Consider the following 15,708-nt stretch of genomic DNA (forward strand, 5'->3'; position numbering starts at 1 on the left):
GACATATCCCGCGTCCTATGATGTGCAGCAAGAAGTTAGAGGTGAATCTACTCCAAGCCACTCCCCCTATTGTCACCTTGTGGCCTACTGTACATCTGCGGGCTCAGAAGCTGTCCCTGAGATGAAGATTTGACAGCTAGCACTCTATCTGGGAAGTATGGTTGTGACCTTTCACTGGCCACCTGGCTAGATTTAGAGTCACCATGGAAACACACCTCTAGGTGTGTCCCATGAGGGCATTTCCAGAACCCCACATCAGCAGAGGTGGGAAGATTCACCATAAACGTGGGCAGCACCATCCCACGGGCTGGTGTCCCATACTGAATAAGAAGAGAAAACAGAACCGAGCTGGTAGACCACATCTCTCTGTTCCCTGACTGCAGACTCCATATGACCAGCTACTTCCCATGCGTGCCACTGCAGCTAGCGTCGTTCTTGCTGCTCCGCCTTCCCCACCATGACGTGCTGGCACCCCTGACCTGTGAGCAAACAGCAAACCTCTTCTTGTTAGATATTTTGTCACAGCAATGAGAAGGCAACTATGATAGGAGGTAACAGACATGAGAGAGGAAGTGGGTGAACAGTAAATGGTGGGGCTGTCAAGCCAGGTACCACAGCTGGGTGGATGCACAATGTGCAGTTCAGAGTCCCTCGAGACGACAAGCACATTGGGTCATTCATGCCTTGAGCGGTGGCCATCTATAATAATTCCCCGGGGTTTTCAGCCTACCCTGAAAGACAGCAATGGAGCGCCACATGATGGAGAAAGCCTTCAGGAAAAGACACAGCAGTGCACTAAAAGGGTGTGGGGGGAGCTAGGCAGTGGGTAATACCCAGTGGATATGCTAAAGGAGATGCTGCCTAAGGACACAGCAAATCTTAGTGACACAGAATGTCCCACAGTTGTGGTGCAAGTAACTTAGGATTGCTAGACTGAGTAAAAGGGAAAGCCAAAGAAGGTAAATACTTGGGACATAGTTACGTTAAGAAATGTATTTGCAGGGATAGAGAGATGGTTCAATGGTTAAGAGCACTGACAGCTCTTCCGGAGGACCCGGGTTCAATTCCCAGCACCCATGTGGCAGTTCACAACTGTCCGTAACTCTAGTTCCAGAGGACCTGACACCTTCACACAGACACACATACATGTAGGCAAAACACTAATTTACATGAAATAAAAATAAATCAATTAAAAAATGTATTTGTTGCTTGTGTGAAATTCAGAGGGAACCGGGCATCCTGTATTTTATCTGGCAGTCCCAAGCCAAGTTACCCGAGGCTCTGGCAGGGAGCTCCCTGGCCTCTTTAAGCCCTCCCCATGTCTCATCTTCTACAATACGTGCTATTAAAAATGGATGAGAGGTCAGGAGCAAGCACAGAGCTTGCCATTTTGCTCACACCGAATGTAAAAGCATGTTAATATAATCAAGTCCCAAAGTGCAGCAGCAAAGCCTTCTCTATCTCACTGATGAACAATAATGAAGAAGCCACACTAAATTCTTTCCACCTTTTATTAACACCGGTAAGCAGTTAGCCTGAGATAGTAGCTCAGCATCCCCTGTGGAGTCAGGGTCCCTGGGGCCCAAGCCCTGGCACCGTTGAGTGGCGGCTGACCTCTTGCGCCTTCATTTCTCATCCATAAAATGGGGATCAGGGCCCTTACCTAATAGGTTCTTGTAAGGATTAAATGTAAAGAATGTCCCTGGTAGATTCCAACAAGCACCAGCCATTAAAAATGATTAATAGTAATTACAGAACAAGTTACAAGATAACAGCGAAATAGTTTGTCATGTACCTCTGTCCTTACAATTGCACACGAATGCTTCCAGGAAGGCGGCACTGAACTGCCCCTGGCCTAACTCCAGAGTTTGTGCTCTATGACCTATGACCCTGGCTGGAGACCATCCAGAAGACAATCAGTGCAGATGACCAGGGAACCAGGAAGTACCTACTGAGTACTATCCCTCGCCACACTTGGTCGGGGAACCTGGCTTCGACAAGTATACCACTTAGCAGGGTAGGGCATGGGGATTAGAAAAATAAGTAAAGAGTACAAAGACACGAGTAAAAAAAATAAAACAGAAACATAGGATAGTACCGGGAGGGAGTTCCAGTGAATACTGAAATTTTGTCCGTGTTTAATTTCCGTATACTTTTACACCCCAATACAAAAAGGAGAGGAAGACGAAAGACTGTCTTAACATGATACAGAAGACATCTAGAACAGTTACTTGCTTCAATGCGTTAGACATCAAGTCATTAATTCATAAGAAAAGCATTCTGCTGTTTCTGTAGTGAACCCACTCTAGACCAATTATCCCGAAGGCAGCCACTCCCTAGGTCAAATCTCCTAATTTAAAAGAAGGAGCAGAAGTATGTTTGAATTCTCTGACCTTCAGTCAGGGTGAAATGGATCTACCTGTATGGATCTTCTTAAGGTCCAAAACACCAAGTAACCACACCCTAGGACAGTGTATAGCCGCGCTTATTGTTAACGACTTTGACCAGCCTCAAACTCTCTGACCTTCAAACAAGGTGGAAATAGGCTCACATTTTTGGGCCTCCACACACACTTGCCTTTAGAAATGTATGGCTTGTTGTCGGGCAGCGGGTGAGGGCCAGGAGCACTGGCCTCTGGCCTGGGCACAGGGACAGGAGGCCTGTTGGCCAGGTCCACAGAAAAGGTCTCATCTTCATCCACAGTGTGATAAATATCTTCCCGGTGGGAATGGTACTGCTCTCTCACCAAACTGGCTGGTTTCACGCTGTTACCTAAAACACAGAGAGAGGTGATTCAGTACAGTGGTCCAGGAAATTGCAAGACTGCAGCTCTAAGACCAAGTGAGTGTTCTTATTACCAAAGTAACATCCTGTGGCAGAGGCCTCCCTTGAGACATCTCCTGCACCATTTGTTCAGAACCCATGAAAGCAATGAGAACACCAAGGTCTCCTCCATCTGCCACCCACTCTGTGCAGGTCAGCAGCATGGGCCCGGCTACCTCACCTTCACAACTACCATTCTGTTATTCACCTTAGTATAACTAAGGGAGAGAGAGCACCCCCGCTTCCAGGCCTGAGCACCCCCAGAACCACTTCCTGGTGTCCCGGCAACAGTGAGACAACAATGCCCTGGTTCCTCACCGCTGACCACTCCCTTGCGCTCCCCACGATTACAGAGCATGGCTCCTCCCTGCTGAGCACGGTTCTGGGTGCATTTCCTGAGTGATGACCACATCTGGTTTACAAAAAAAGCTGTGGAGTTGCCGCTACCAGTAACCACAGTTTGCATATGATTTTAAAAAAAACTGAACCTTTGAGAATTTAAATAACTTGTTCAAAGAGCCCAGGAGCCAGCCTGGTACCCAGGGATGCTATCTCTGGAGCGACCCTTCATTCCACTATCTGTTTCTCTCACAACTGCACACTGTTCCCCACTAAGCAAAACCACTGAGGTCAGATGCTTGCCTGCCCCTTCCTGCCCACCAGCACCCCACACAACCCCACGTTCTCTGTAAAGATCTGCCCTTCCTGCCCACCAGCACCCTACAATCCCATGTTCTCTATAAAGTTCTGCTTCTTTGATTGACACCACTCAATCAAAACAAATCCTCCTCAAATGCCTGCTTGAGATATAAAATATTAGAGTTTGGATCTCCTTCCTGTGGGGGTCACCATGCGGTGATTTACTGGGACTTCTGTGTTTCCATTACATCTTTGCTGAGCTTCAGAGAGGTCACCTTTGTTTCTTTGTCCTGTGTCCAGGGGACTGGTCAGGTTGGACAACTAATTAGAAAACACGAGTTCAAGAAAAAGAAAAAACATGAGGTCCTGGGCTCTGGCCTCAAGGTAAAGGTTCCCGTGCACCTGCTTATCTTAGCATTTTGCACAAGGGGAGGACAGAACTCTGGGAAGGGCTGCAGCCAAGGGAAGTATCCTGGGAGAGCTGCCAACCACCCCGCAGGGCAACAGTGGCTCTCAGAACGCTTGTCTTCCACTGACTCTAAACAGTTGGCTTTGCCTCAGTTTTTTATCCTGTTTTGGGAAGGCAGTTTCCCTTGCTCAGAATCTCCTTCATGCTACCTTATGCCAGGCCAGGCTGGCACAGTCTCAGCCACACTGTGACCTCCCAGTTTAAGCTGAACTGCTATTTATGCTCTCTGTGTTTCATTCCTTAGCTCCAGGGCCCTGCTGTGATAGGAACTTATTATATTAGTGGGTTGGGCTCCCTACCTTTCTCCCTCCCTAGTCTGTCAGCTGCAGAGGTACAGCCCCAACCCTGGCCCTCCACATTGTCCTAGGAGCAAACACCAGCTTTCCACACTGTATGTACTCAGTCACACCCTTAGAACAGAGCGACGGATGAACTCTGGGTAAAATGTGGGCCAAGCAGAGAGCCATGTCTCAGATTTGAGTATCCCTATGGTCAGTCTGCCTTCCCTTCCAGTAGACTCCTGACCTGAGCTGGGCAGACTCTGGGGAACCCCAGCGAAAGCTCAGAGCCGTTACTTTATCAGAACAAGAGGCAGTCCTGTCTCCTGCGGAAGAAGAAAGCTTCATGGCTTCAGATGGTGAGAGAGGGCAGACTTGTGCAGAGGTGGTATAAATAGAATTCCTCCCTTAGCAACATCTGTCCATAGGCAGGCATTTGTGAAGAAGGCGTTGTTGGAAAACTGTGCATTGTTAGGGTTTTGTGACCTCCTCCCCCATCTGACAGCGCCTCCAGATAAACATAACCAATCCCTTGGCTCCTGCTGCCCAAATAGATATGATTTTCAGGAAAAATTCGCTGTCCTACCCAAGCTGCCAGGTTCCCTAGAAACAAAATATACTAGAGAAGCCAAATAGAGCCAGTTGACCGGACACGTGCTACCCACAGCCAAAGGTCACCTCAGAGGACCTCGGTCTGTGCTGTTGGGTCCCTGAGAGGATGAATTCTGACCTGTATCTCAGCCTCTCCCATCATGATCCGATTGTGCCATTTAATGTAATTAACTAATAATTTAAACAGACAGCTGATATGTGCCAGATATCACTCTGTGCCAGGCTCCACATTTCACTGGGGGCAGAGAGTTAATCCTGCCTAGAACTCTATAACGTTACTGCTGACTGGCTGAAGGCCACATGAGTGGCATGAAGGACAGGCCTTCAGAGCTGGGCCTGGGCCACTTGTCTTTACCCTCACACCCACACCTCCCTCCTCTCCCTCACATGCATCAGATCTGTAGCCCGGCCCCAATTCTTCAGAGTTGCAGAAGGCCAAGAAATGTTTCCAGAATCACACCGGGTAGAAATGAGAGGCTGAGTAGAGGGACTGAGAATGATTCCAGTTTTATCTGCGGTGTAGGTTGAATATCTGTGCAATATTTTGTATGAAAACAGTATTCTGGACCCATTCATAACTCCTGGAACCTATGTGAGCTCAGACCATTGATTCACATGACACTACCAACATCGTAAGACCTACTCCCGAGACCCAGGAATTCTGTTCTGGCGCTTCACGGTATGTGCGCTCTCAAATGTGTGCAGAGATGTTACATACAACAAAGGCATTCCCTGCACTGAGGCTCACGAAAGCACAGAGCTGAACATTGGCTAACCTAAGAGGATGTCCATGTGCCTGCGGAAAAGTTAATGTTGTTCTGGTATGACATAAACTAAACATGAAAGAAGACACAGGTATCCAATATTAATATATCCAGAGAAACTCGGAGACTCTAGGGTGAAAGGGAGTGACTTTTCTCATTGCTTTAACTTTTAGGGTCAGATGTGGTGACTCACACCTGTCATCTCTGCAGGTGGGAGACAAAGGCAGGAGAACTGCCATTCACTTAAGGCTAGCCTGGATTACATTGTGAATACAAGACCAGACAGATCTACATAGTCTTGTCTCATTTGTGCACGTGTGTATATGTATGTGTGTGCATGCTTTTTGTGTCATTTGAATTTTTATTATTTTTATGTATTACTTTTACAACAATAAGTAACTACAGCACAGCAACAGGCGGACACAGCAGGGAATGAAAGGGGGTCCCACTGATATAGGTTAAAAAAAGAAAAATCAAGCCGGGCGGTGGTGGCGCATGCCTTTAATCCCAGCACTCGGGAGGCAGAGGCAGGCGGATCTCTGTGAGTTCGAGACCAGCCTGGTCTACAAGAGCTAGGTCCAGGACAGGCTCTAGAAACTACAGGGAAACCCTGTCTCGAAAAATCAAAAAAAAAAAAAAAAAAAAAAAGAAAAATCAGAAAGTGCTCTTTTGTAGCCAAGGCTCTCACAGTGACCCGATGGCCCAGCAGTAGCAGAGTCACCTAGGACTGGAAAGGAAGAGGACTCCTGAGTCCCACCGAGACCTGCTGAACCCCTAGACCCGCTGAATCCCACACTGGTGAGCCTGTGCCTTCGAAAGCATGCCAGGGGGATGTGGGGCACACTGAGAGGTGGGAACCACTGCCAAAGCAGGGAGACTGTAAGCTCAACTCCACCGGTTCCACTAAATACCTGTGTGTGTCAGCAAGCGAGAGACAATGTCCTCATCCCATTATCCCGGAGTCTTGAGCAGGTTACAGAGAGCGGCCTAACTTGAGGGTAATTTGCCCTAATCTGACAAGGACCAGTCTGCCTGTGTAGATTCTCTTGATCCCTTAAATGACACACTGCTCCCCTGCATTTCCCACAGCACCCAGCACATTTTTATTTACGCTGAACTATGCTTTTCTTCCCAAAGGAGAACTCAGGTGGGGTGTGTGTTTGTGTGTTTACCTCCTCTGCAGGGCGGGACCGAGTCTGGCCCATCCCTCGACACCAGGGATTTGCACAGACTTAAGGCTTTGATGAAGGACTGCTGGGAAATGATCATTTCAATCCAGCATCACGTGACATCGGGATGGCAGGAGGCTACCGTCAGCTCCTAACTCACGTGCTATTCCTTTCATAAGGTGACGTGCAACCAGGGGTCAAAGGAGGCACCCCAAGGCAGGCTCAGAAGCCAGGAAGGGCTTGAACTGGAGTTCTCACATTCTGCCTACTGCCTCTAGGAACTTGGAAACTCACCCTGTCTGTTCCTTTGTTACTTCTCCTGCTGAATGAAAGCAGCAGTACCTAATTTACAAGGTTGCAAGAATCATGTGATGGGTGTCATGCATCAAGCCCTTAAGCTAGGCCTGGGCACTGCTGAAGACAGCAGGGCAAGCCTGAGGCCAAATAATGAAGTCGGTCAGGAAAGCATCTCTAATCTCATCCACGGCCCTCTTGGTGCCAGGTGCTAGCTGAGGAACCTAATACCCAATGCAACCCCCCAACCCTGCCTAAGCCTATACTAGGAGCGTACAAACAGCCATGAATAACAGCAAATGAATGGGCATGGTGAATGCTGATCAAACTATTGGCAGGGATAGGCAGGTGCCCAGGCGGTGATTTGCCTACAGTGCCCAAACCATTTGACCTCTGAATCTCATGCCCTCAGCACTCTGCTTCTATAGCGACTTGACTGACAGGCCCGACATAATCATAGATGACCTGGCAGAGAGACGCAATCACTCACACAGTGTAACGCCGTACACCTCTGAAAGCGCCTATAATAACAACAGCAAGCAATGATTAGGAACCTTTGTCAACTGCTTCTTCTGTACGGGGTCTTAGGTGAACCGTATTTTCGCTGAAACTTCCTTGATTCTCACCACAACCTGCCTGTTCAGTGCACCAGGCAGAACCATCTCATTGCTGATCTGACCACAGCCATCTCATTCCACAGCTGAGGAGATAAACACCTTGCCCGGGGCCTTCCAGATAACTGGGAGGAAAGGGAACACAGATGGGGGCCATACTCTTAACCACTGCCATGCTGCCTCTGCTTGGCAAAGAGGGTGTATATACCCATCCTTTACTAGAAAGCAAGGCTTCGGTGGGATCACACTTATTTTGTTTTGGGTTCCCAGTCCCAATTATACCCAGAACAGTCCTTTCTGCACATATTAGGTGATTAATTGTTTTTTTTTTTTTTGTCAAAAAAAAACAGGCATGTAGTTTAAATGAAGTCTTCTTGGAAGTAAGTAGTTTAGTGTAATGAAAGACTCCAGTCATGAACCGCTGGCCTGTCTCTAACAGGATGATGGGGAAGATCGGGGTAGGTGTGGAGGGAGGCAGAGAGCCGTTAGCCATCATATGCCACGTTTGTGCCAACCCTTGAGACTGAAGCTTCATATGGAATCAGGCAACACTTTCTGCTTGTTTCCTTTCAGCTTTCTGCTTTCCTGCTCACAGCTACAACTTACCTTCTAGGAACTTGCGGATCATTGAGTCCTTGGTGGGCCGAGAGAAGCTTTCTCTAGAGCCTGGGTTACCTGCACTGGCCTGAAGCATTTCAACATCTGGAAGGAAAATGAGACAGAGTTGGTGTGCTGTTTGTTCTTCCACACAGGCGAGGAGACTCGGATGGATTTGGAAGGTTATCCAAGGCTTACCCTTCTCCCCTTCCCCACTTCTCCCTCCTTCTCTTAGTCCCTCCCTTCCTCCCATCCATCCATCCTTCCTAGCACATGCTGAACATTAGGGAACGTGATAAGCACAACACCCAAGCCTTTTCTTTGATAACAGGCCTCCAAAGACAGACACACTCATCTGTGTCTGAAAGACTGGGTTTAATTTCAAAAAATACACGTTGCAGTATTGCTTATTACAGTAAAAACAAAAATGGGTACCGAAACAATGGAGAACAGACAGATCATGGTTTGCTCAAATGACAGAAGATTATGTAGCAGTTAAAACAAAGAATGTCTTAAAGCCACTTCTACCAACAAAGTTATAGCTCAAAAACATAGCAGGTGATGATGTTAGATGTGGGTGATTACAGTACATATAATTGATGAGGGATTCCCTTCTGTATGCTGTGAATGTTTTATTACCATTGGTTAATAATGAAGCTGCTTTGGCCTATGGCAGGGCAGAATATAGGTAGGTGGGAAAACTAAACTGAAGACAGTGAGAAAGAAGGTAGAGCCAGGGAGATGCCATGTAGCTGCCAAAGGAGGAAGACATTAGAACCTTACTGGTAAGTTACAGTCTTGTGGCGATATACAGATGAATAGAAATGGGTTGATTTAAGAGAGAAGAGCTGGTTAGGAATACGCCTGAGCCATTGGCCAGACAGTGTAGTAATTAATATAGTTTCTGTGTGATTATTTGGGTCTGGGCAGCTGGGAAATGAAAGTGCAGTCTCTGTTTACATATAATACAGCATGACAAAGCATACATGCAGTACAGTATGACAGCTACACAGACTCTGAAGGCTTACAACACAGTGTTGCAAACTTCATATAAACTAGGAAATGTGCAGCTAACACAGAAGTGCTGGGCATGTGGTGGAATTCCTGACAGTGTCTATCTCTCATGAAGGCATGAAGATGGCCAGGCTCTGAAGACCTAACAGAGAATTGCATCCAGGATCACCACACTTAATTTTTTTAAACCTCATACATATTATTGAAGATTCTGATATACCAAAGAAAAAAATCAGAACTCTAAAAATCCCAGCAGAGCTCTGTGAGTTCAGGTTAGCCTGGTCTATGTAATAAGTTTCAGGACAACCAGAGCTACATAGAAAGACCCCGTCCCAAAACAAACAAACAAACAAAAAAGAATCTAAATCTCCAGAATGACATTTTAGATAATTTATATGCTATCTTTAAGGAGGCAACATAAAATTTTATTTTTATGTTTGCATAAATATGTATAAATTTTGTATAAACACACACACACACACACCCTGTTGTAAGGAGATATAAGCAGTTAAGACTCAGTGGTTTCCTGGGACCTGAGGATATGGAGATAATCAAGGAGAAATTATCTCACTTTAAGACCTTCTTTCACCTATTCAAAAAATAAATGAATGTTGACACTGTTTATGTTAACATATTATCACTCAAATAATAACTATTTCATAACCCCAGTCTCATCAGAAAAGACAGTGGCACGTCCAAATTGAGAGTTTACAAGTAATCAACAGGTCCTCTTCAAGAGTACTGAGATTAAGAAAACCTGAGTACCATCCCAAACTGGAAGGGATGGAGGAACAATCTGTGCTTTGCACATCATAGCTGAGTGCTCACCGCTAAGCTGAGTGCTCACCACTTAACTGGGTGCTCACTGCTAAGCTGAGTGCCTCACCACTAAGCTGAGTGCTTACTGCTAAGTTGAGTGCTCACAGCTGAGCTGAATACTCACTGCTAAACTGGGTGCTCACTGCTAAGCTGAGTGCTCACTGCTAAGCTGAGGGAGTGCTCACCAATAAGCTAGAACACCAACTCCAAAATAAAATTCTTTCTGAGGAGAGGAATGAACGAGCAGAGGAGTAACCAGCAGAAAAGCAAGAACTCATGACGCACCAGGAGGCCACTTTCTGTCCTCTCTGCCATGGAGATAAGTACCTTTGGAGGACAGGCTCATGTGGGTAGAATGACGGAGGTAGGACTAAACGAACGACCCATGAGAATCCAGTTTGCTTTCCTTTATAGTCATGTTTTCACTGATCCTGAAGAGTCTGACTTCAGAAGCAGGAAAAGCAGGCTTTGCCAAAGGTCGGCCTTCTTGGCCTCCCTGACAGAATTGAGCCGGCAGTTACATACAAGGTTGGGTATCAGATCACAATACACATCCCTGTCTTATTTCCTCTACTCCTTCCCTTGTTTTTGCTTGTATGACATCACACCTACCAGCCTGGTGCCAACAAGTCTTTTATGGTGGTTCTCATCCTGTGGGTCCTGACCCCTTTGGGGGGCTGCATATTGGATATCCTGCATATCAGATATTTACATTATAATTCAGAACAATAGCAAAATCACAGTTATAAAGCAGAAACAAAATAATTTTATGGTTGGGGGGGTCACCACAACGTGAGGAACTAACTGTATTAAAGGGTCACAGCGTTAGGAAGGTTGAGAACCTTTGGTCTAGTAGAGCATTTGCACCCACACGATAATCTTGCTAGGCCCAGGTCAGCATCACAGTGGCAAGAAACATGTCTTAACTCAGCAATCACGGCCTTAGGATGTGATAACTACAGCAGGCAAGGGTAGGAGCCACCCTGGAGAGCTACCCTATACCCCTATACTCCAGAAGTGCAGCTTCCAGAGTCCCCACAAAAGACATGCCAGAGTTATCACCCCCAGATACTCAGAACACCGGTCCCTCACTGGTATTGGCAGTTAGGTACAGCTCCTCCCACATCCAGATATGCGACCAATCAGGGGTCATTCTCATCCTAGGTAATGTTGCCTAGAAACACAGTTGACATTTGGCTCTTATCGGGTTACCAGGGTAACAAAGCTAGGAAGTCAAACAAAGGTCAAATTCTCATGCAGAAAAGGAAATGAAAAGTGTTTTTATTAACTTCGGCCATCATTATCCCGGATCCACTCATTTCAATCTATTCGGCTTCTCTTTTCTTGTTTGTAAAATGATGGTAACAGCACAGCTCTCAAAGGTTTGTGGCGAGTGTCACCCGAGAAGCCTGCCAAGAGCCTGGCACAGTGCCCAGCATGTATGAATGCTGACTACTATTTTCGTTATTAAATCCTATATCCAGGCTACAGCCCTAAGCAAAGAACAATTCAAAACAGAAGGCTCAATTTACATGTTAAGAATTTCTCAGGGCTTGGGACGTAGCTCTCTAGCAAAGAGCCTGCTGCCTAGCATGTGTAAAACTGCGGGTCTGGTGCTCAGAACCACAAAAATGATTCTCATGGCATTAAGGATTGAACTTAAGAAAAAAATTAATTGACACCATGCTTTATATATCTTTATGGTGTATATGTAATAATTTGGTTTTTTAAGACTTGTTTTTATTATATTAGTTGTAAGCCTTAGCCTTTAACAGCAGAGCCATCTCTCCAGTCTATTTCTATTTATTAAGGCTTAATTTTAAGATTTATTTTTAATTATTATCATATTACTATTATTACTACTACTATTACTACTATTGCTACGACTACTCTGTGTGTGTGTACGTGCGTGCGTGCATGCGTGCGTGCGTGCGTGCGTGCGTGCGTGCGTGTGTGTGTGTGTGTGTGTGTGTGTGTGTGTGTGTGCCATGTATGGTGGGTACCAGAGAGGCCAGAAGAGGGCATCAGATCTCCTGGAACTGGAGTTACAGGTGATTGTGAGCTGCTTGACATGGGTACTGAGAACAGAACTCAGGACCCCTGGGAGAACAACAAGAATTACTAACAGCTGAGCCACCTTGCCTCCTATTTAGTTGTTCTTGTTTTAGGGTTTCATGTAGCGTGGGCTGGCCTTGAACCTACTATATAGCAGAGTATATCTTTGAATTTCTGGTCCTCCTGCTTCCTCTCCCAAGTGCTGGAATTACACGACCCTCAGCTCACACAGTGCTAATCTGATATATACACAGTACACATTACAGTGAAAGCCAGGTTAATTAGAAATTCCATCTCTTCAAACAATTATCATTTCTTTGTCTTGAGAATCTCTGAACTTCTTTTAGTTTTTTTTAATATGTAATAGAGTTTCATAAACTGTAGGCACCTTACTGGACAGAAAAGCAGAATTTGTGTCCCCTGAAACTGCATTTTTGGTGCCCATTATCTTTTTATTGCTGTTTATTTCATTTAGTATAACGTCCTTCATTCCCAGTCATGTAGACACAAGTGACAAGATTCTATTTTATAGGTAAACATGACTTCCTTATCCACTCATGCAACAATGGGCATCTCAGTCGACTCTAGACCGTGATCATTGTCAAAAGAATTGCAATACAAATGGGGCATCTCCTTGACAGACTGGCTTCGCTTCCACGGGAGATGTCAACCCAGAAGTAGGGTGGCCGGATCACGTTTAGCTTTGCCTTCCACACTCCTTTCCAGAATGACTGTCCTAACGAATCTACGATTCTGCTTCTCAGAATCCTTGCTAAAATATTTTGTCGATGCCTTTTTTTCTTTTTTCTTTTTTTTTTCTTTCTTTCTTTTTTTTTTTTTTTGCCAATCACAGCCACTCTAGCTGGACTGAAATAGTACCTCATTGTGGTTTTAATTTGCATTTCCCTGGTGAGTCATGGTGAGTATTTTCATACATTTGCCAGAAATTTGCATATTTTTTAAAAGGAAAGTCTATATAGATAAATTTCTTACTAGTTTGGGTTTTTATTCTGCTGAGTTATTTGAATTCATCATACGTTTTGAACACTATTTTTTTTATTTTGATATAGGGTCTCTCCATGTACCCCTGGCTGTCCCAGAACTATGTAGACAACTGGGCTGACCCTGAACTCACAGAGATCCATCTGCCTCTTCCTCCCAAATGCCTAGATTAGACGTATCGGACACCACACCTAGACCTATTTTTTTTTTTTTTTGTTTTTCGAGACAGTAGTTTCTAGAGCCTGTCCAGGAAATAGCTCTTGTAGACCAGGCTGGTCTCGAACTCACAGAGATCCGCCTACCTCTGCCTCCCAAGTGCTGGGATTAAAGGCGTGTGCCACCACCGCCCAGCCTAGACCTATTCTTTTCAAAGATTTTATTTTTATTTATGTGCATGTGTGTCTTAGGGGGTGCACATGTGTGCAGATACCAGAAGAGGTGATTGAGTTCCCCCAGAGCTGGAACCACAGAAGGCTGTGAGCCACCTGTGAGTGTTAAGAACCAAATTCATGTCCCCCGTAGGAGCACAAATGTTTCTCCCGCCCCCCAGACCCTAATCTTTTATCAGAATTTCATTCCCATTCTTTAGGTTTTCTCTTTACTCTTGATTTTCTTTGCTATACAGAAATTCCTCAATTTGAAATAATTTTATCTGTTTATCCTTTCCTCCTTTTTTTCTGAGATGCTTGGAATTGAACCTAGGGCCTCCATGCCAGTCAAGCACTGTACCATTGAGTACTTCCTATTCCTATTTTTGTCTTTTTTTTTAAAGAGTAAGTTTGTTTTAATTCATGTCTTCTACCTGCAAAATGAGTTTGAGAATGCGTTTATCACAGTATTTGAATTTTCACCCATAATGTCAAACATCTCAAAACATGTTCTAAATGTCCTTGTTGAGACACACAGTATCCTCATAGTTAAGGATACTTGGATCATGAGTAAGATCTAAATACAACAAATGCCATACCTTACAATAAAATTATATGTGGAAATCTGACTTGGCTTGCCAGGCATTTTTTTTATTAAGACCCCCAAAACACCCAAATGTCGTGCTTCCTTTGCCAAAAGCCCACGACCACTTGTGTTCTCCAGAACCCGTTTCATAGTATTAGTGGGCGGAGTAATGCCCACTAGGTGGCACTCCACAGTCCATGGTTGCCCCATCCTGTGCATCCAGGACCACAGGTATGGGCATCCTTAGGTACAAAGGCTGAAGGCAGGGGATACGGGATACGAGGAAGAGTGACCAGACAACGAGATGGAGCAAGGGATTAGGAATGCGATGAAGGAAGCTTAGAGTCAGGAGAAGGCAGGAAGGCCCTGCCAAGGGCAGGAGCCAGGCAAATAGTCTCTGTACTGAGCAGACAAAGCTAGGCTGGAGAAGGGTAGCAGCTGAAAGCCAGCAAGCAACAGAGCTCAGCAGACTGGTTGCTAGGCACCAAGACAGGCTGGCATCGTGGAATGGTCTCTGGTATCCTGAAGACGTATGTTCAAACCCTGCCCCTGACTCTTACTAGGCTCCATGTACTAGGGCAGGTCACTTGTAATCTGCAGTCTCCAGTGTCCCACCTGCAAAGTGGGGACAAACCACAGGGCCGACATCATAGGATGGCTGTGTGAGGTGATAAAGACGATGTTTATGAATGCAGAGAAACGGTGCAAGACACCAGACTCACAGTGTTATCATAGTTACTCTGAGGCTGCTGAGCAAACTTCTACTAGCATGGCATTGATGCATCGTCCTACAGTTCTGGGGTTCAGAAGCCAAAGTGGACCCTGCTGACCAAAACCAAAGTTTTATGTGGGTCGCAATCCCTTATGAAAGCTCTGGAGTAGGATTAATTGCCTTTCCTTCCCCAGGGCTTAGGGGTTATCTACATGCCTTGGCATAGGCCCCCTCCCTCTATCTTCAAAACCAGCAATACCAGGCAGAAAACTTGGCTGAACCAAGCCCTTCTCAACATGTCATCCATCTTGTCTGTCCTCTGGTTCCTTCTTTTACTCTTAAGGACATCTGTAGTGTCGGAGGCTGTGGGAGTATACAGCAGGCGACAACTAGTGTTCACACGTCAACCTAGCAGAGGAAAGATACTCTGATGGAGAAGAATCACATTCAGGAAAGGCCTGCAGGACCACAGACTCTGGGAACTGTTGCTTCTGTCTGTAATTTCATACATGCAAAAGCAGCTATGGGGTCTCCCCAGTACCTGCATTGTAGTGTATAATCTCATCTCATATGATGAATATATTTAATCTCATGATTGCATCACAATCTTAAGGGCACATATATCTGTGGATGATAAGGAAGATGACTTCTCATTAATCTATATAATTTTGATATATAGAAAATAAAACTAGGATCTATTGTCCCATGGGGACTGTAAGACACTTAAAAGCCTGCTCTGTTCCTTTGACTCAGACTAACACAAGAAAACAATTTCTCTCCAGTCTAAGAAAAACTACACAAAACTAGCTCATTTTTACCTCAGAGCAAGTTCAAACTAGACTGACTGTTTCTGTAAATGGATCATAAGTCAAAAACTTTAGAGATATGCACAA

The 15,708-nt window shown here is 45.4% G+C and overlaps 1 protein-coding gene across 1 annotated transcript in view; it reads right to left on the bottom strand.

The window, feature by feature from the left end:
- The window catches only part of Pik3ap1 (phosphoinositide-3-kinase adaptor protein 1), a 118,997-nt gene that overhangs the window by 26,967 nt on the left and 76,322 nt on the right, over positions 1-15,708 (bottom strand). The window contains exons 9-10 of the mRNA XM_038321867.2: positions 8,269-8,364; positions 2,578-2,772 (exon numbers count right to left, since the gene is read on the bottom strand). Coding sequence (XP_038177795.1) covers positions 2,578-2,772; positions 8,269-8,364 — 291 coding nt within the window. The remainder of the gene's footprint in view (positions 1-2,577; positions 2,773-8,268; positions 8,365-15,708) is intronic.

The sequence above is a fragment of the Arvicola amphibius genome, chromosome 1 (assembly GCF_903992535.2).
Source record: "Arvicola amphibius chromosome 1, mArvAmp1.2, whole genome shotgun sequence".
Classification (NCBI taxonomy): Eukaryota; Metazoa; Chordata; class Mammalia; order Rodentia; family Cricetidae; genus Arvicola; species Arvicola amphibius.